This window comes from Candidozyma auris, chromosome 1, assembly GCF_003013715.1.
Source record: "Candidozyma auris chromosome 1, complete sequence".
Classification (NCBI taxonomy): domain Eukaryota; kingdom Fungi; phylum Ascomycota; class Pichiomycetes; order Serinales; family Metschnikowiaceae; genus Candidozyma; species Candidozyma auris.
In genome coordinates this window covers 801,416-822,561 of record NC_072812.1, presented here as the reverse complement: position 1 = coordinate 822,561, position 21,146 = coordinate 801,416, and the positions used below count along the sequence as shown (strand labels likewise).

At 45.7% G+C, this 21,146-nt stretch overlaps 5 protein-coding genes across 5 annotated transcripts; 2 read left to right on the top strand and 3 right to left on the bottom strand. All coding sequences in view use genetic code 12, as the record gives it.

The window, feature by feature from the left end:
- Positions 1–553: 553 nt before the first annotated feature.
- RPL10A (60S ribosomal protein uL1) lies at positions 554–1,207 on the top strand (the record flags this gene model as incomplete). The annotated part of the gene is made up of 1 exon (XM_029034604.1): positions 554–1,207. The coding sequence occupies one exon, from the start codon at positions 554–556 to the stop codon at positions 1,205–1,207; it is 654 nt and encodes a 217-aa protein (XP_028889846.1).
- Positions 1,208–1,314: 107 nt separating this feature from the next.
- Positions 1,315–2,889, bottom strand: CJI96_0000378 (phosphopantothenoylcysteine decarboxylase complex subunit; the record flags this gene model as incomplete). Its single annotated transcript, XM_029034603.2, has 1 exon — positions 1,315–2,889. One exon carries the CDS (start codon positions 2,887–2,889, stop codon positions 1,315–1,317), a length of 1,575 nt encoding a protein of 524 aa, XP_028889845.1.
- Positions 2,890–3,711: 822 nt separating this feature from the next.
- Positions 3,712–6,048, bottom strand: CJI96_0000377 (uncharacterized protein; the record flags this gene model as incomplete). The annotated part of the gene is made up of 1 exon (XM_029034602.1): positions 3,712–6,048. One exon carries the CDS (start codon positions 6,046–6,048, stop codon positions 3,712–3,714), a length of 2,337 nt encoding a protein of 778 aa, XP_028889844.1.
- A 1,399-nt stretch (positions 6,049–7,447) lies between these two features.
- CJI96_0000376 (uncharacterized protein) lies at positions 7,448–9,568 on the bottom strand (the record flags this gene model as incomplete). The annotated part of the gene is made up of 1 exon (XM_029034601.2): positions 7,448–9,568. One exon carries the CDS (start codon positions 9,566–9,568, stop codon positions 7,448–7,450), a length of 2,121 nt encoding a protein of 706 aa, XP_028889843.2.
- Positions 9,569–15,919: 6,351 nt separating this feature from the next.
- AHR1 (Zn(II)2Cys6 transcription factor AHR1) lies at positions 15,920–17,665 on the top strand (the record flags this gene model as incomplete). The annotated part of the gene is made up of 1 exon (XM_029034600.2): positions 15,920–17,665. One exon carries the CDS (start codon positions 15,920–15,922, stop codon positions 17,663–17,665), a length of 1,746 nt encoding a protein of 581 aa, XP_028889842.2.
- Positions 17,666–21,146: the final 3,481 nt, after the last annotated feature.

Here is a 21,146-nt window from a genome sequence, read left to right as displayed (position 1 = left end):
TTGAGACGTGATTTTGCTTCCTAGCTGCAAATCAAGAGAGGACGCGCGACCATTTACATATTGTTACAGTTTAGACGCTCATAAAGTTCGTTTGATACTACAAATACCAATAAATACCTGAGACCAAAAAGAAAAAAAAAAAAAAAAATCATTGAAGAGCGGAATCCATAGGGAATGGAATATATTAGATGATAAGCTTTATGGAGGACCGCATTACTCATATTCTTCTAGCCTCAGCATGAGAGAACGTAGATTGGAATCCCATAAATCATACCTCCAATCGTCATCCTCTTCGTTACAATGAAAGAAATATTCATTGAAGAAGATACTTTTTGTAAACGTACCTCAAGTCTCATCAATTATGTAATGAGAGTTACGAATCCGACTACTTGATGCGCGAGGGCTCGAGCCCTAGGAATGAGACAACATCCTGCATTTACACGCATCGCTACTACCCACTGAAAAAAATCTTCCGTCCCGGTTTTCTTATACCTCATCCTCGTCGAATCAATCACATTTACCAAATACTTTTGGGAGACGAACTCTTTTCATCATGTCTAAGATTACTAGTGCCCACGTTCGTGAAAACGTCCAGAAGTTGTTGGAATTCTCTAACGAGACCAAGAAGAGAAACTTCTTGGAGACCGTCGAGTTGCAGGTCGGTTTGAAGAACTACGACCCTCAGAGAGACAAGCGTTTCTCTGGTACCTTGAAGTTGCCTCAGGTCCCAAGACCAAACATGACCATCTGTATCTTCGGTGATGCTTTCGATGTCGACAGAGCCAAGTCTGTTGGTGTTGACGCTATGTCCGTTGATGACTTGAAGAAGTTGAACAAGAACAAGAAATTGATTAAGAAGTTGGCTAAGAAGTACAACGCTTTCATCGCTTCTGAGGTCTTGATCAAGCAGGTTCCAAGATTGTTGGGTCCTCAGTTGTCCAAGGCTGGTAAGTTCCCCACCCCAGTCTCTCACAACGATGACTTGTACTCCAGAGTTCAGGATGTCAAGTCCACCATCAAGTTCCAGTTGAAGAAGGTCTTGTGTCTTGCTGTTGCCGTTGGTAACGTTGAGATGGAGGAGGACGTCTTGGTCAACCAGATCATGATGGCTGCTAACTTCTTGGTCTCTTTGTTGAAGAAGAACTGGCAGAACGTTGGCTCCTTGGTGATTAAGTCCACCATGGGTCCTTCTTTCAGAATTTACTAAACGTGCTTTGTATAGCTCCGGCATTAATTACTAGCTAAGCTTTATTCTGACCTACATTTGTAGACATAACAATTTGTGTGTTGACTAGCGACCTATACAATGTAATACTAGTTCTCTTTGGCGGCCTTTCCTTTCTCTGCATCTACGACCCTCTTCGCCCTGATGACCTCGTCGGCAACTTCATTATTCTCGTCGTCATCGTCGTCATCATCGTCATCGTCGTCGTCATCATCGTCATCGTCATCGTCGTCGTCATCGTCATCATCGTCGTCATCATCATCATTGTCGTTATTGTCGGCGTTTCCTGTGTCGTTGTTACTCCTCGAATCATCATCCTCATCTTCAACGTCAGGATAACCGCCCAATTTCAAAACGACTTTGTTGACAATTTCATTCCAATCCATCATACCACCCATTCCTATATCACCGTATGAGCCCATGACTTTTTCCACAGGCTTGAGAACCTCTATCCAAGGCATCTCTTCAGATATGAGTCTCAATTGACGCTTTGTAGTTATTGCATTGTAAGCATTACTTACCATAGCAGGAGCAAGAAGTATGGGATAAGCGGTATTCCACGCTCGGATGACTGACGTTAGCAAATTATCACAAAGACCAAGAGAGATCTTGGCCAACGTATTTGCGGTTAGCGGACAAACGATTAAAATATCTGCCCAACGACGCAATTCAATGTGGAGAACCGGATCAGCACGAGAGCTCCATGTAGCCCATTCATCCAGATCTCGCCAAATACGGACTTTCTTTGTCGTCTCTAAATGCTGCAAGGTTTCATGAGAGATGAAATTCTCAGAAGATGAAGTAAGAATGAGTTGTATAGCAATCTTTTGAGGGGTGTAGATCTCAAAAAGCTTGTTGATAATTAGTTTGATTTTGCCTGTTGAAATGGCACCGCAAACACCGAACAAAACGTGGAGCTTACCATCATCCTGAGGCAAACGAGGATCAATGTTTGCAGACTGCTCTTCTGAGGGCAACTGACCCCGGACACTTGCAGCAGGATCCTTGAATTCTGCGCCAGATGCTGGACTGGTGGCACCAGCACGAGCAGTGGCCGAGTGCAGAGCAGAACCGTTTCCAACGATGGCGCCAGCGCCACCGGCAGTCAGTCCTGAGGCACCAGGGTTCAGGCCCAGACGCAGCCTGGTTTTTGATCGCGTTGGCTCTTCCACCGAGAAATGAGCATGAACTGAGTTGCCCTTCTGATCGCCTACAGCAACCCCGTGAACATCAGATGTCTGCTTCAAATTGGAAGTACCACGAGGAGCAGGACACCAGATTGAATCACCTCCCGTGCGTTCGCTATCCTTAGACCTGACACGAGGCGACTCCAAGCTAGCTCTTTTCAAGCTCTCGTCAGGCCGTCCACGGATTTCTCTCACATCCACGGTTACACTGGGAAGAGGGAGCTTTTCAGCTGAAGCAGCTTTGGCAGCGTGAGATGAGCTCACTCCGGACGCATCAGCAGAGCCGCTAGACTTGTCCTGGCCACTGGCGCTAGAGCCCTGAAGAGGGGTGTTTCGGCTCGAATTGGTAAGAATGGGTGGTGGCAGAGGGCAACGTAAGTTTGAGATGGCTTGCACTGCTGGAGGAATTTCCTCTGATTTGCTTTCGGTGTCTGGACTGTGCAGCCGCAGAGATCTTCTCTGGACGTGCTGGGACATTACAGTGGAAGATGATGAACAGGAGTGATGTAGTGATGAATGTGAATAGTTTCAGTCAGTGAGATTGCCAAAAAAAAATAGCGGAACTCGATTTAGGGAAATAACAACCAGGAAGTGAAAGTCGGAATGTAGGGATTAAAAAGTCAACTGACTTATATGATGCAAATAACTCGACTTGTGACAGGAAAGTGACGGTATGAGAAATTGTGTGAATGTTTGGTAAGACACTGGAGTTAGTGAGAAAGAAAAGGGCTTTTTGCTCTGGTGAGCATTTCGGCCTGTGTAGTGCGCAAAGGGATCCCTCACCTTGTGCTCAGTGTTCGTTGCTTGGGCTTCGGTGCCGAACCAGCGTGTGGGTGCAAAAGTAAGACACGCGGTGATTTTTGTAGAATGAATGACCAAGGGGCAAAATAACAATATCATAGGGATTTAGCAGGAACCTTCGATCGATTTCCATCGCCATGGTTTCCGAGCTTAGAACGGTGTTGCTGACTCGAAGTGTCATGCTCGAGGCTCAGCTGAGGTGCCGCTGTGGCTGCACGTCATAGCACAGGAAGTGCTATTAGTTAAGACGAAGCACGGCGAGGTGAGGAGGGGTCCATATTTGGTGGCTCTTTTGTTGCCAATTAAAATTGTGTTAGCGGGTAGGTTGATAAGCAATTCGAAGTACTACGAATCGATCGATAAGATATAATTTCACGGATGCATCAACTGGAGTATTATTCTGCTTACTATACCCACCTCATGAAGGTGCGACTACACTCAGTAACCCATATCTGTCAATGTGATGCTCTATCATTCATTAAATAAGTTTTGTCGTCGTCAAAATTCGTTTGGAATAACTCCGTCAGAAATGAACCGCTCTTGCCCTGGGAAGCCAAACCCAATATCTCCAAAAGGAGCATTCTCCTCGTATGGTGGGTGGCTGTCGCTGAGCTCTCCACGCCCCGGACGTATGAAGTATTCGTCAAACGTCTGGTCGAACATATCTTCTTCAACCTTCACTTTGGTTTTGGTGGCTGCAAACATGTCCAGCACAGTTCCATGAGCACCGCTGCAAGGCTCAACAGAGCCATGGGTGTTCCGATGATGACGCTGTGTCTTAATGTACTCATAGCCGCAGATTAGAGCATCAATGAATTTGCTCAATTTGTGCGATGTACCCAGATAACTCGAATTGTCTTTCAATGCAAGTTGGCGCACTTTATCAATAGCATGCTCGAGTTCCTCAATCTCCACGCCAACTCTCATAATTTTGGAGACTTCTGAATCACTCAAAAGACAAAATCCCACGATGAGTCCCATAACGGCGTGGAAAGTGAAGAAAATGTCTGCATGAACCGTTCCGTTCAAGATATTGGAGGTACAGCTTGCCTGGGCGACATTAGCAGATGCGATACACAGGCTTAGGCACAGGGATACGAGCGTTTGTAGTTCGGGGTTGGCCCAGCATTGAGGTGCTTGTGCCACTCTAAGAAAGGTGGGTAGAATCAACAGGATTCTGTAATAGTGGAACCGCATAAGCAAGTGGATCTTGTAATCAGAAATCATTGAAAGGTTAAGTAAAGCGGGATCAACCTTCAGCATCGTGCAAGAAAGCTGCCTGTCAAGAAGAACAGCTCTTTCGAGATTCTCTTTCGACAATAAATCTTCATTTCTGTTAACGACCTGACGATACTTCAAGATATCGTACATGTTTCTGGAGAGATCGAGGACTGCTCTGTAAGCAGATGGGAATTCAGACGAGTTGACAACATCATAATAGAGAGGGTACGACACGTTTACATCGGATATGCGTATCGTTGAGGAGCGGCCCATCTGACAGCTCGTAAGCACTTCCATAGTGAAGATTGTCCACCACACCCGCTTCAGCTCTTCAACCCTCATCACGTCGGGATTCTGCGTGACGACCGCCTCTCTATTGAAACCAAGAGTGACTGCCTGGCGAGCGGCAAGGGCAGTCAAGACGTAAGAGCATTCTCTCTTTGTTGTATTCTCCATGTAGATGGCAAGGAGCATCAATGTGCGGATACCATCGAGAGTAGGAGTTAGAGTTATGTCCGAAAGACACAACTTGACCACATTGAGATACCGTGTAGCAACCGACTCATCAACACTTGGTATGTTGGCTGGGTTGAAGAGGCGACCTAGAAGCCATACCATATATATGCAACAAATAGTGTGATGCGAGAGATACTTATCAGGGGACTTCGATCTGACAGAATTCCAGAATTTCTCATAGTCGAGATTGAAGATCCTTCTAACAAAGCAAGGATTTCTTGGATGAACGTTGCTAAAGAAACACTCGGTCAAGTAATTTCCCTCTTCGAAAGAGATGTCTTCAAGATATGGAAAGTTTTGGTGGTGAAGGAATGTAAGTTCTTTGAGGTTGATCGGCTCGTTGTTGGAAGAAATGACTGAGTTGCCTCTGAAAGCGTGCTGTAGCGAGGGACTATTGAAGATGTCAAGGTTGAACATGGACTGAAGCGTTTTGAGAGAAGAGTCAAACAACGCAGCGGACCCCGATGGGCCAACCATATGCTTGTTGCCATGATGATCGGTGACAACGAGGTCTTGGTGAACAAGCGGCAGGCTGAAAGGCAAAGGAGATGATTTCTCTGGAGAAAAAGGAGGCAATTCTGTGGGAGCCAGCGACACATCGCCCGCCAAGTCGTCTGACTCTTCTAATTTGGCCTCAGGCTGGCTCTCACGCAGGTCAATTGAGCTCGCACGAGACGAAGGCGGTACTCTTCCCGAAGTGATTAGAAGCGACAAGTCGGTCAAGGTCTTGTCGTCTTTCCCACCATACCGTGAAGGCATGACGACGCCATTGCGCTCGCCCAAGTCGATCAAAGCATCGATGTTGTTCACGTCAATTTCTGGGAACAGAAACTGAATTAGTGCCAAAAGACACTTGTAGTGAAGGCCAATGTTTTCGATGGGGCCCTTGACTTTCTTTTTCCTCTTGATGGTGGTCTCACATTCTGTACCCGCTCTTTCGCAGCCATCGCACCGCTGGGAAGGAGCTCTTCTCTGGCAAGCGATTTTCCTGAGCTTGCACCGATCGCAAGAGAAGGAAGCCTTTTTTCTTTTCTCGGGAGGCACTAGCCGCCTTTTTCTGGTACGTATGCAAGGGATGACGGTCTCGTTGAAGGACATGATTGTTGGAGGTAGGCCCTTTGGTTGGAGAGAAAAAAAGAAGAACAAAGTGTAAGGCAGAAGGAAGCAGAGCACGATTCCTGTCTATTTAAGCCAGCAGAACCGCATGCAAAGATCTTGGGAAAGACCTTCATAGATGTAAGCTGTGCTGCTCCAGTCATGCAGTGCCAGATAAGGTGAATCTATGGGGAAGCAGAGGAGTTTGCAGCGGTGCAGATAGACGCTGACTTGGCGCAAGCTTTTCGCTTCTGTTTACGGGTGGAACAGGCCACCACTTGCAAGCTTTTCGAGTGACCCGAGGCAGCTCGAAGAATAGGGTGATTTGCTCGCTCTGAACCGATGTTTCATTGAACTATTGGTCGGAAGGGCTTGTAAGAGACCTGGCTATCCATCGGCAAATCTGAATATTCTCCGGATTACTCCAAAAATACAGGACGCGGTGCAAGTCGCCATGCTTGCTGCACGGATATGGTGCCGAGAGGGGCTGTGCAGTATTCAAATGCCGACGGCCAATAGGAGCCGGGATCATGCATATTCCACGCTTTTTTCAAATCCCGAAGTTACGCACGTATCTGTACGGCACTATCCTGGCCCTGCTAGGGTAGCTTTTACGGCCCGTGCGCAAGTGCTGAGTAAAACTTGTGCGGTTTGTTGGGCGCATCTCGCCGAACTTCTCGGTCGAGCCCTTCCGAACCGTTCGATCGCACATAGACACAGACAAGGAGTTGCGTCAGAAGTGGGGACAAGTCCAAGACGGACAACAAAAAAAAAGTCTCTAAGAGCGACCCTTGATTGATTTTCTGTCGAGGACTGTAACTCCCATTGTCAACGGCAGCCCTAACAATGACATATAAGGTTTTGTCGCTTCGATCTCAATAATGGATGCCGTCTGAGATCGCCAGCGTCGAATCGGGTAAACAGTCTCGTCAAACATACTTTTGACTTCAACTAGCGTCATTCACCGTCCTTGATGCGAAGCTTAGCCTCAAGGGTGCTCTCAATCTTTCTCCTTCACCGATGCAGCCACTACAGAAGCTGATTTTTCTTTTGTGTCAGTCTGACGTGCCCCTTCCTCGGGGAGAGTAGGCCGGCGCGATGTGTAATGTACAAGTGCGCTCGGATGTGCCGTCGCAGTTATAATATCTCGTATCGTAGAATAATTTAGACGAACCCATTGCAGCCTCTCTAACGGCGGCGCTCGGGCGCTTTTTAATAAACTTTAAAGATGAGGTCATCGATGGCGACAAGCAGCTTCAAACTTTCGTATCTCTTACTTAAGTGTTCACCAAGACCCCCTCGAAATCTTACCACTAGTCACAAGTTAGCTCACAACGCATTCGCTCGGCCTTTGAAACGGGGCTATGGCGCACCGGGCTTTGAATTATGCCGCCAAATGTGATTAAGTCGACGCATCTCCAACAAAATCTACGAGTTCTTTTGCCTTGACATCATCTCCGGAATTATGCTTAGGCAGCTCAGGTAAGCTGGACTCGATCTCCCGAAGGGGAGGTCCCAAATCGCTCATACTCATTTTAGTAGCCCGCCGCTGTCCCTGTGAGCTAGTCTCCACTTTCGCTGAGTCTGAATTCTTTCCATCATGTTCTGTCGCTGTGGCGTTTTCAGGCACCTCAAGAGCTCCTTGCGTATTGGAGCTACTACCACCCATGTCAGTTGCAGCTCCGCGAGTAGGTGGCCGCAGTGTCCCACGATAATAAGCGAACGATCGGTTTTGTGGATAAAACTGTCCACCGTAGGGCTGTGCCATGTTTTGGAACGAGGCAGAGCCATAATAATATTTCTGTTGGAACAGATTGCGTTCGACCGCAAGATTAGTTAGGATTCCGGGCTTTGCTTTGGGTCCGCAGCTGAAGGAGCTGTTGCGACCGGAGGGATATAGTTGCTGGAGAACGTAGTTGTTGAAATTGGGAAATCTATCGTAACGAACGGTCAACGGCCTGTTTTCGAATTCCACATTGTTGAAGTATTTGATGAGTTTCTCCAGGGAGGTTTTGTTTGCCGTGCTGACTATAGCAAACCCACGACTAGGACCCCTGCTTCCTCCTCGATTGAGATCAGTATTGTGAGGGGGCGGAGGCCCTTGCGGAGCAGAGCCGCCTGGACCACTTTGAAGCTGCTGAGATAGCAAAGATAGGTAGTAGTACGATCCCACAGTCGTTGCATCACCTTGATCTCTTACCTGTTGCATGGGAATCTCAACTTTTAGAATTTCAATATCATTATTGGGCTCGAACTCCTCTGCTTTGGAGATCAAAAACGATTTCAAGGCGGGCCAAGTTGAGTTGAAAGGAATGTTGCCCACAAACAATCGACAAGGATTGACTTCTATCCGCTCACCGCTTTCGTCCTCGATTGTCATCATGCCTTCTTCGGCTTCATCTTCGTCAGCCTCCTCTAGAATGTGATTGTCCATTGACACCAGAGACGGCAAGTTGCTCACATCGCTGTTTCCATAAGCCTGGTCCTTTGCAAGATTGTACTCAGAACTGAGACTGGAATTTGTTCTGGCCGGTACACTCATGCTACTTCTTCTAGAGTCGTTTCGACTTCCGACACGACTCGAAAAGGTACTATTCTGACGATTCAGGGATAAGGAGCTTGCCCTGGAGGACCTAGATCGGCTGAAATTGCTATTCAGTCTTGTCAGCGACCTTCGAGACAGCGGATATGACAGTGTGTACATTGAGCTTTGTCCTGAAGATGACCCGGGCCCATAGCCCATGCTAAATTGCAGAGCATCAGGACCGCCAAAGTAGCCGTATGGATGAGGACCATAAGATGAAGTGGGCATCCCAGGAGCATTCGTCATATTGGCCATGTTGGAAACACTGGGAACCCCATGCAACATAGAATGTGGTTGAACAGGCATCATGGAAGGCATTTGATTGGCAGATGGATGGCGGCAATAGATACTTGGATTGGGTCCCATGCCAGCAGGCACTTGTGGGCCGAAGTACCCATAGTCGACAGGATACATGGGAGGAACAAAGAAGAATGGGTTCATCGACGACATTGGCGGTGTGGGCGTATGTGCGCTTGTATGTGGCATCAGAGTTGCAGCTAATGATGGATTGTCTATTGCAGAGCAATTGATGGTAGAGCCCAAGGAGGAATCACCGTCCAATGCCTCAGCGACAGCGTGCGCCAGAGAGCTATTGGCAAATTCGACGGTGGCTCTGCCATTGCTCATGTCGAGAATATGGAAATGTAGACTGTCTGAGACATCTTTGGGGGGCAACTTCGAGTGAATGAGGGTTTGTAGCGCTGTGTGGCTAGTGCGAGGAGGGATATTCTCGAACACTAGCACATATGGCAATGTGGGCACAACAGGCACGACAGGGAAAGGAGGATTAGGATGGAATAGAGCAGGTTCCTCTTCGTAAGGCCCATACGAGTTGTTGTCGTGTGCCTGGCTGAACAGCGGCCGACGTGGATGGGAAATGCCGGGTTGCTGCTTGGGCAGCGAATCGCCCAGGGAAAAAGGGGACGACGAATATTCCATACAGCGTTTCACCAGAGAAAGTTGCAGGTGATCGGAAGTGAATAGTAATCACCGTCGAGAAGATATTTTTATGTATGATGAAGGGGGGAAACTATGGTTGGTAAAAAAAAAAAAAATGGTTGTGGTGTAGAGACAGATTGAGTAAGAGGGCACCTCGCCGAGGGTCGTGTAGGCAGAAATATTGCATTGAGAGGATGGAGAATCTGCCTGAGCAAATGCTCGCTTAAACCGCATAGCATCTGAGCATGTCGTGGGCAAAGAGCCTACAAATTCTGTGAGAACGCCGAAGGAAAAACCTTTCTTGCATCGCTTGCACACGAATGTTCTCTCGCAAGAACCCTCACGCTCCACTGGCACTGGTTGCCATGAATCGTTGCTGACGTAGGGTCCTGTGCAATCGACGTCAGCTGCCTTCTTTCAGGCTACAGTCTGGGAGCAACGAAGACGGCCGGCCAGCTTTAAGCTTTCGCGAGAACGTCGAGCAGCAAAAGCAAGCGAACGCCCCAACGGAATAAGCGAAGCTTGCCGAAAAATAAAAAAGAAGAAAAAAAAATCCGATTTGCGAGTCAAATTTCGTGGAACTTATGTTTTCGGGTTGTGGAGAAGATCGTCTATCTTCGTAAAAACGCGTTGAGTGCTGGCGCCTAGGCCGTTACATAGCGGCTCAGGAACGGGGTGAGGGACTGCAAACGCAACTTTATCACTGGTGCGGCGCTTGGGGCGAGTGAGCGATGGTGAGTGAAAAAGTTGGGAAAAAAATAAAAATAGTGAGCGGGAGAGCTCGTTTGAGATGGTTGCTGTTGCAAGTACGCTGTCGAGGAGAATTGAAGAACCTCGTCATTCCGACCGAGGATTTCGTTTGCCATTGTGTTGTAGCTTCGATATTCGACTTTGTCTAGTCGTCCTCACAATGCGCTGCTTCTACAGGCTCATTGCGCACTTGAAGCATTCAGATGAAAATTGCCACAAACTCCTTCACAATACCACTTCAGGCCGACCTAAAAAAAAAAAAAAAAAAATGTAAAAACTCAATGAAGGCTTGAAAAGGTTTGCTGTGCTCGAGACTCAAAATTACTAGCCACAGTTGGCGAGCAGTAATGTACTGCCGATTACCGCCACATTGGGCAAAGTACTCCGCGCAAAGTTTTCACACACTCACAATTGTTCTGGATTCTCTTGTTATAGTTAGGCTTATGACATAAGGTTGCTCCTCTTCAACCAGACTCAAAGAGGTACAGGTTTTGCTGGTAGGTGGCTGCATCCACCTACGCCAGCACTCGCCGCTTGTTGGGTCCTGTGCCCGATTATTTCGTGTGAGCGATAATTCTGGTATTCTTGCATCAGTGGATGCAGACTGTAGTGCTAGAATGGGCTAAAGGATTCTCTTATTCCGTTCTTCCTCCAGCAGGATCATTTTGATGAGAATCGAAGTCACCTCTTTGGCCATGCTCTAGCTATGTACATATTCAGAGCGACCTAGAATATCCCATTGCTGTGCAACGAGACACTTTGCAAACGAATCTGGCGGTAATTGACCTGGCCTTACTTCTAGGTGCTCTTTTGTTTGTACACAAAAGAGGAACCATCAGCTATGATTTTTGTCCAATGCATATTGCCCAAGTCAAGAGGCTGGGATTCACCAGCATAGGCTGCGGATCGCTAGACGTCATCATAGCTTTCTCGGGAAAAGGCTTGATAGGCTCAATTTAGTTTGAGATAATATTTGGGTTGAATTGGCAGTTTCGGTCAAGCAACATCTGGCAATAGTCTCCTTTCCGTGAAGCTGGAAGATTGATGATACAAAAGCACTTCAATCCATTTGGACAGTCATTCAATTTTGAACTGACTTGTTGATGTAGAGTTGAGTTACCCAGAAAATGGCGACGAAACATCAAATTATAGGAATTTTTAGCGGAACTTGTCCTTGCCGAGATTCCAACTTCGATGTAACCGGAACTCCGAAAAGCGGAATACCGATGGCCCTTGACCAGCCAGATGAACACGAGATTATTGATTGTGGAATCAGTGTTCATCAGTCATGTAAATTGTGTAATTTGATATTGTCTCGACTTCGGATTGCTTCGGCATGTTATTCATTACATTGGGCATCGAGCAAACTTTGTAGTGAGATCTGTTCTGCTTCCACATACTGCCACCATGGAGCATTCATTGGTCGCATGATATAGTCATGGAATTATTTTTTTTTTTCTAGTCGAGATCCTTGCCAATGGTATTCCCCCACGGATTTCACGGAATGCGAGAAATCAAGTCGAGCAGAAATAAACGAAACAGATTGGCGCACAACCATCTCATTTCCTCGTATTCTTCATTCAATACTGAAACGATAGTATGCTGTCGTGATTTGAGCTCGAGTCCGGACGTTTGAAAAAATTTTATGCTCGTCCTAACCTCATAGATATAAGGAAATACCAATCTTTAGATGACCTTCAAAATCAATGCCTTGGCACATCTAAGCTATAGCCAGAGTTCTCGGATATAATTTTGCCCTACGTGTTTATGAATCCTTGGCGGTCTAGAAGACAGAGCAAATCAAAATGGATCCTAGAGTAAATTAAAAGGAAGACAACAATGTTTTCTCCATAATTCATACGAACGAGGCAGTTCTACTAATTCAGGTGGTTCCTATACTCTCTTCCACACGAAGTTTTCAACAAGAACATCAGAGACGAAAGATACTAGAGACCGGTCAATTCTAGTTTTAGTTCAAGAACGTTTCTCGAGCTCCTTAAAAAAAATTCTCAAAAATAATACCCCCGAAAGAAAAGCAAAAGACTCGGAAAGAGCAGTATGTGCAAATGTCACCAGGATTATACATTGTCGGATGCAAAGCTCTCGAGGATGCCTATTAAAGGCTGTTTGAAGGGCTAGGTCACTTTGGCTTGCCACTATTAATCTAGAGAGAATCAGCAAAGCTTGAAACCCAGCTTCAAAGCATTTCGCAATGCAAAAGAATCATTCAAATAATTAAATCACAAGAGCAAATCCTCGGAAAGCCAGAGGTCATCCACCACAAATTCAAGGAAAAGGGCGGAAGACTTGGAATACTTCGATCATAGAAGGGAAAAGCGTGAAACCAATTTCGTAAAATTTTCTATTGAGGCGAGCACTTATGTAGAGACCCAACATAATAAGTTCAAAAATTAGTGATTCAAAGCACAGCAACGATTAAACGATAAGACTGTGTCGGTTTAAGGAATTCTGAATGCCATTGTCAGTTTGACAACAACAACATCTTCGAAAATTAATGCATCTCAAGAATAATGCTGAACGTAGTATCATTGCAAGGAAATGCATGCTGACACCGTAAATACATTTGAAAAATTAAACATAAGTGTACGAGACATTTCCTAGAAGCTGAAAGAACACACATTTTAGGGGATTTTGCAAAAATCACTCAATGATAATATCTACTTGGGTCGAAAACATCGTGTGAAATTAGTTGTTTTCGGCGCAATGGTTCCAGACCATGCCATCGTCTATATATGCCTTCGTTACTAAGGAGAGCTTTGCGTGAGCCAGAAAGTAGGAGGGATCTCTCGACCAACATAGGGAGTGGCACCGAGATTGGCACCGGGAAAGTGGCACGGCCTTGACGCCCGCTAACCAGAAAAGGGAATTGAGCAAAACACACGGGCTGAATACGAAAGAGGAAAGAAGTGCCGAGCAGCGATACAACAGAGTCACGGAAGCAGGGCAAAGAACAAATCGAAGAATACTGGTGATCTCGATCTCGACGTTTGGAAGAATTCTTCATGATTTTACTTCAAAGCTAATTTGCACAGAGATCAAATTCGAAAAATTGACCCAGGGAAAGTAACCGTGCGTCAGTTGATTTGAACGGTTGCGAGCGGCTTCTCCTTTTTGTAGACGCGCTGACATGATCTCCAGCAGGCGAGAAAGCCTGTTTCCACGGCGGCACGATGATATGGCATGGAATCATTCAGAAGCGCCACAAAGTGAAATTGAAAGGCTAGCAATCTCAGGTTGAGAGCCATTCAATTTGTTGCCCTCATGCACCTGTACAATTGGCCAAGGGACAGTTCAGAGAAAATATTATCTTCCTCTTGCTATGCAACGCAAGGACCCTGTAGCTCCCTGCATGTGAGGGGTGGAGAGGAGTTGGAAGAGAATTGGGTACATGGGAAGATCTTCAGCACGAAGTATCATGTTATTATTGGAATCAGCAAACAAGGAGTTCTTTTTTTTTTTTTAGCCAGCGAGCACTTCGGGGAAAGGTGGTCGTTCACGGGACTTCGCAGGTGCATAGCAGGACAATGCCACCGGGCCTCAAAACAGTTGACGCGAAAATGAAGAAGAGACCCAAAAAATTTGAGTCGAGAGATCAACACAAAATGGGCACGAATGCCATGGTGCAAAGCCGCGACGTCCGAGAACAGACTTGTAGTGAGATGCAATTGGAGGTAGAAAAATAAAAAAATAAGATCAAAATTAGATGACTCGCCTATTGTCGAGAGAATTGACATAAGCAGCCGGTATGTAGGAATCTGCTCAAGCAAATTGGTAGCAGCTGGGGAAACAAAGCACCAAACTCACAATAGCTCCAGCCACACGCATTGAGCTTACCAAGGGCAAGATCTGAACCGTTTGTCTCCTCCCCTCCAGTGGTGTTATGTAGCAGTGCAGGTACGAGATGCACCTCGATAGTGCCGCTTTCGTGCGGGTAGGGGGGCTGGGAAGCCGAGGGGGATTCCAGGGAGACAAGGTTTTTGTAACTCTGGAGTTTAAGGGGTAGGCTTCTGAAGCAGTTGAGCAACCTGAAGTGAAGAACACCAAAACAAGGTTGAGAGCGTATCTCAATTTGTGTGAGCCCTGTGCGTACTCTTTCCGGTGCAGATGACAGAGACGCACAAAATTCGAGCACAAATTTTCCGGCCGGTGGGGGACCGACTAGGAACAATTCCCCGATTACGTAGTTGCCAACGGGTGCCAAATTACGCAGGCAGGTTTCAAATTAAATTAAAAAAAAATACATGAGAGACACAATGCGTAGGAAATTGGAAATACGGAACTCAGCTTGTGAGAACAATCGCTGGGCAACGTCATTTAACGGGAAAAGGCATAGACCAGTGAGAAGTGCGCAGTGAATGTGGAGGAAGCCTTATGAAAGTTAGAGCCGGTAGACTATAAGCAAGCAAAGCACAAGCAACTTTCACATGATCACACGATTGTGCACAGGTGTTGGGAGGCAACGGCGACGGTAAAGAAGAAGGAGCCCTCTCCACTATATAGCACCCACAAAGGCCAACAAAAAGGAAAAAACGGTTGCGGTAGCCTTGGCGGGTGCGCGACAGGCTTCACAGAGGACAGAGGACTTGTGCAGCGCGCATTGCAGACAAAGGTGAGTATGTCTTCGTAGGGAAATTTGACCGCTGCGCAGGCTACAGTAGCACCTCGGATATGCAATGCACAATGGTTCGCGCATGTTTATTTTGTTCACCTTCCGCATCGGTATCGGTGACCATAGTGGAAAAATGTCTTCATATATCTATCTCATGCGGTACCTGGCGTTGGAGATTCATCCGCCTTGTTTCACATAAGAGGGACCACATCGTTGGCTATATAAGAGATTTGGAACTTTTGTCTTGCTGATCCCCCATCCAACTATCAACCTTCCCCCTTCATTTCTCCCTCCCACCATTTTGGAGATTTGTCCCTGAAGCTCGTAAACCTTCCCTCCATTCGTCGTTCCCACTAGTGCTCAGTGAATTGACCTACACTTCCTGACCGCATCGTTTTAAAGACACGCCAAAGCTTTTGAAGTGCCGCCAATAGTCAATTTGAAGGTTGCACAATTAGCTTAGTCATACAAACGTCTTCATTTGGGTTCTCCGTTACTACCACTTTCCCCAGGGCATCTTCACCTCCAGGTCTTTTTGTACAATAGACATTTCTCCAGCCCTGCTGGCGACGCTTTAGTGTTTAAAGAATCTTCCGTCGGTTCTTTTTCCCTGCCTTTTTCCTTCAACTAGGCCGCTCCATCTACCGAGAGTCATTCAGCCTCCGCTTTCGTCAACTTCACTTTTTCCGATTTCCTTTGCGATCCTGGAATGATCCCCGACTTTTCTCAACTATAGTATCACATCACGTCCCCTTCAACCCATCAATCGCATGCGAAGAAAACTGGCGCCCGCCCGTACGAAGGTGAAACGTTCTCGAACAAGGTCGGGCTGTTTTACATGTCGTGATCGTCACATGAAATGTGACGAGCAACTTCCAGTATGCCAAAATTGTCTAACCTCAAAACGAAAATGCATTCGAGGCGTCCGTTTGAACTTTACGCTGTACACTTTTTACGATCCCAAAGAATCCATGCCCGACCCTTCAGAGGCTGGGCCCGAATCGCTGGCCCCTATGGACTTATACACTGCTCCTCGCTATTTCGGCTTTCTCGACCAATCTGTCGCCGTTTCTACTCTCTACGAAAACGGTAAAAAGGCGTACAGACCTTATTTGCATTTGCACTCAGAGCAAGATCTTGCAGAGGCCGCCCGTCAAATAAGCGTCGATTGTAATTCGTCCAAAGCAGTTTCAACGTTAGACACGAACTACATTCCTCCAATGCTTCACACAACACTACCACAAATCGCAGTTCCCGCCAGGGTTGACGATCCCTTCCAAAATCAATATCATCAAGACCGCTCTTCACTGCTGTCCCTGCGACCGCATGAGACAGTCCAGCAACCTTATGTAAATCCCGGCCACAATCTTCTCAATTTGTCCCACAACCCTCCAGACGCATTCCTACTTTCCGAGCTAAATCCTTCCGAGCCAAGAGAAAATGTTATTTTGGAGAATTACGACATTACGAACTTGCTCACGAACCCTGAGCTCCAAGGAAGGGAATTCCCAATGGACTACCCCTTGACGCATGCAAGCTTACCTCAACCCGACCACAGACGGTCGTCAGTTGAAATTCTCAATGAATTGCCGACGGACTCCTCTGTGGATGCAGACCTCTTTATCGACTTGATTCAACGATTCCGGTACCATTGGCTTCTTGACTTATTCAACGAGATTCACTGGTGGAGAGTTTTTGTTCCAAATTATTGTGTGCGCCTCGCCCAAGCCGCCGAAGTTGAGGGAAAGCGCCCACCTGGCTCGGCTTTCTTGCTTATAGACTGTTTGATGGCTTGCGCTGATACCTCTTCATTGGATGAAATACTTGAGGCGAGTCAAAGCCAATTCACGGAATGGGCTTTCTTTGAAGATAAAGAGGTCAACGTGTCCACATTCCGCTCTTTTGAAAGAGTGTTACTAAGTGTTGCTCTTGTCACATTGTCCCTACTTATACAAATCACATCGAAACCAACCTTGATTTACGACGAGAAGTTTCAGCTACTTCTATTAAATCAGGGCAAGCTATTTCATAAACTAATGGTCCAATTTACACAAGTACCTCAAGGAAGGTTGAAAAAATTGAAGCAATCTCCCTTAACGTTGGAAAGCATACAAGCCATGACAGTTTTGCGTTTCATGATCAAAATGAACCTTCAAGCCCGAAATCCTTCCTTCACTTACTCCATTAATGCGTCTAATTCAGAAAGTGTTTTGGCTGAAGTGATCGATTACTCCCTTCCTCAGCATATTGACTTGAGTCACTTCTTTACCATTTCCGACTTCGAGATACAGTTGCTAAACGATTCCTTTGCCAATTTCGACTTGCCACAGATGTCGTCGCAGAACCCCCGGGTGCCTGCTAGTAGTATATCCGAATCGAGGAAATTGAGGGTGCTGTTGTGGGAGGTCATCAAGACTGACTATGCTACTGACAACCCTGACATCGTAAATCGATTCACATCACATCAGGAAGCCTTCCAGTTCTTGAAAAGCACGGACATAAGCATAGGAAGACGACTGAGATACCCTCATGTGAGCACGAATGAGAGAAGTATTGCTCTCAATTTCTTGTCGCTGCATCTCAATAAAATCCATAGATATACTTCCCAGGACACAAGAGCTGGGTGTGTTAAGTTATTTCAGATGATCGATGAATCATCAATGGACAAAAGTTTTGTGGCACAATGGCATCGTTATTTCTCTTGGGTATTGGAGTAAACGTTAAGGCGAAATTTTTCAACATAGAGGAAGGCTCCGTAAAAGGGAGAACTGAGAGTATAGAGGACACAACGTCTAGACCCTTAAAAAATGCAAGTGCAAATGTGAGGACTTTTGTGAGAAATGTAAAGTCAGGACGAAAAAGAAGAATAAAGAATGGAAAAAGAAAAAGAAGTCAAAACAAAGTTGACAATTGATCACCGTTGATCGCCAAAGGGACATCGCCTAGCAAAGATCAAAAACTTTCAAAATTTTTCAAAAAAGCAAAAGAATCAAAATTTCTCTCATGCGACCTCCATGTTTACAGTCGCAGGAGATGGAAAAAGAAAAAGAGGAGGCAGGCCTCGAGTGCCTTTGCGCATACTGCCACCACTCGGGAAATAGTTGCCCACTTTACGGAAGGAGGGCGTATCATAAAATCACCCCATAATTTATGACGGCACAACTTGACAAAAATCTTGTCTGGGATGAATTTTTAGGTGTTATTGTTTTTTTAATGTATCATATGTAACGAGCTTAATTGTCAAATATATAAATGTTTATTTCTACCTCGCAAGGTTGAGAAAGATTAAGCGGGCTCGACGGATGCTACGATTGGACGATAACAAGAGAAAGAATACTCTGACAGGAGTGACAATAATCAAGTAAATGCAGTGTTGCCTGTATTTGACTATTGGTTTTATTCGTTACTACCTTCTTTTTTTTTTCTTATTATTCCCGCAATGTGATTAGAGTTCGAGTTAGTTTCATCGTGAAAATGCCCTTGATAGGAGTCCAAGGAGGAATCATCGAAGTGCCAATTTAGTTTGAATGGACATTGACAGGTATGAGTTGGGAGCCAAAGAGGCTGCAAAAAGATTTTTCCTTCAATTACAGAATACGTTTGAATACCAACAGTTGAAGAAAACAAATGAAAGCCTCTCGAAGTAACTTGATTATTTCCTCTTTTTTCTTTTTCTCTTTGGTTTGCGCTTTCCCTATCTCACCTCCTAATGATTATCGAAACAAAAGCTCAGAAGTTTCAGGAAACAAGAATTTCGAGACCCCAGGGTTCAGGTGTCCCGGAATAATTGAGCAAGGATTCACCTTGTTACCTTGACGACAGGGGTTGCCTGCGGAGCCACTGCGTTACATTGCTTACACAGCTTCTTACGTGCATACGTTGCCTCGGCTTTCGTAACTGTCGCACCTGGAAGCTGCACTATAAATGAGAAAGTAAGAAAGAAAAGGTGAAGAAATATCTCAAGGGTTTAGTTTAGCTTCCAGGGAAGTGATTAAAGTAGGTTGGGAGAAAGGGGGATCTCAGATGCACATTTGTGGCGAACTGCAGAATCTGCGCTTCAGCACTTCCAATGTGCCATGATTTACGTCAATTGTGGATACGAAAATGGCTGCGCGGGCAGTCAACTTATGGAGCTATTGCCTCGGCACGAGAGTGCATTCTTTTTGTTCTCTTTCTCTATTGTATTGCTAGCCGGACTCGGTGTCCCAAAGGCGAACTCCGCTCAACGGTTCGAGCTTTGTGTCTCTTCTTTCAGTATGTAGAGAACATTCTAAGCCCACGGTCTTTTGTGGTAAGTGGAGCAAGACCGTGATTCGCTTCGAAGATGAAATGGCAGCAAATTGACCCACGGTCTCAATATGCTCCTGCTGCACACGCCTGAGCGGCGATCTCTTGCACACTGCACGTTTACAGGTTTGGCCCAAAGGACGGCATACCCAGGCACTCGTCAAGCTCGATCGCAATATATTCCCGCTGCACAGGTGAAATTGCATACTGGAAGCACGAGGTGTTGTGGTAACAGAGGACAGATGCAAAACAGCATGACGTGCATTGTCTCTTTTTTTTGTGGTCTTTCAGAAATGCTATGCGTTTAGTTGGTGCGTTTCCCAACGGTGTCGCGGGGAGGGGTAGGCTTTAGGACCAATGCAACATGACTCGTTGCATTTTTGCTTGAGGTAAGCACAAATCGCGCATGGTATACCTGTCGATGACGATGTCTCCGGTGGGGTGGAATAAGACTGTGGTGGTTGTGTTGCCCCGACTCATTATGACGCCGACTTAGAGGAACGTCTTTTTGCTTTCGGATTTAAGCTTGTCAGCTCCAAAACATCGTGTAGCCCACTGCTTGTACTAAAGGTTCTACATCGAAATAGGCGATGCTGGAACCTCTGGTAAGAGACTTATGCAAACGTAGCGCTAATATCGCCCGAACCAAGATCTCGGCGTAGCACAAAGCCGGATATAGAGCAGTAGTCATGCCGACAGTTTCTCGACCAGAGGTTTTTGTTCTGTAATGGCAAGAAAAGACCCAAGTTTATTGTAAGAGCGCAGAGCATGGCGATTAAATGTGGCTTTGTGAAGTACAGTGTTTAACTACCAGAAAGGCATTGGAAAAGAGACATGCAAGGCGATTTATCTCCAAACCGGTAATGATCATGATAGCAATTTGCCAAAAAAAAAAATATTGTTTCGGAAGTTGGTCATCAAGGGCGTATTCTTTTTATACTCTTCCAGGGCTATTGAAAGCTTGTATCATTTGGACGTGCTTAACCTCTGTCAAATTGGTGACGTACGACTCCTCCCTTCCATGACCAATATTCTGAAAGAAAAATCCCTTTCCAATCTTCGCTATCTATTCTTTGAAATCACCAATTGTCTCAATGTTTGAGAATAAGCAGTAATTTTAATTCGAGACTAGAAGAAGGCATCTTGATGGACCGTTTCTAATTACAGTTTGAAAGGACGCCAGAGTTTGTTTGAACGAGTAATCTCAAATCACTTCATTGAAGAAAAGAAGTATGGCTTATAGAGTTTCCGTATCCAAAAAAAGAATATAAAATTCCTTTTCGTTTTCCCTTCCTTTCACCTTTTTTTCGGCCCTGCAAGGTTTTAACAAACAATCCGTTGTATCTACAGGGTATTCGTGTGTGGGAAAAATTGTAGAGCAGATCATGGTAGAACACTTCCTCGATCCCTGTTTACAAACTAGGTCGTGCTTTTGTTTTTCGTCTTCACTGATGAGAGTTGCGAGAGGGTGCAGTCTAAAATCTACCCGTAGGCATTGATTTCGGCAATTCAGCAGCTGATGCAAGAAATGCACCGGGATTAACGCCGGAACTGTTTGCAAAAGCCGTTGCAAGCCGCACGTCCATTTAGCACGATATGACTACTGACATAACTCATTTCGGTTTTCGGGGAAACACGGAATTAATGATCGAGAAGCTTTTGTGATTCTTAGCGTTGACTTTAAGGGCTCCGAATCATGTATCTCTCGCTTTCAATTCTAGGTCTACATTGGTATCTCGATGTCAACATTTGCAATGGCGCAAAACATTTGCGCAAAGAGAAAGATTGGCTATAATAGTTATAAGAAAAAAAAAGAAAAAAATAAAGAAAAGGTTCAGATGCAATGTCTACCTATAGCAAACTGATTGTCATTATTGGCATTGGGGTATCTACAAAAACAAGAAAGTATTC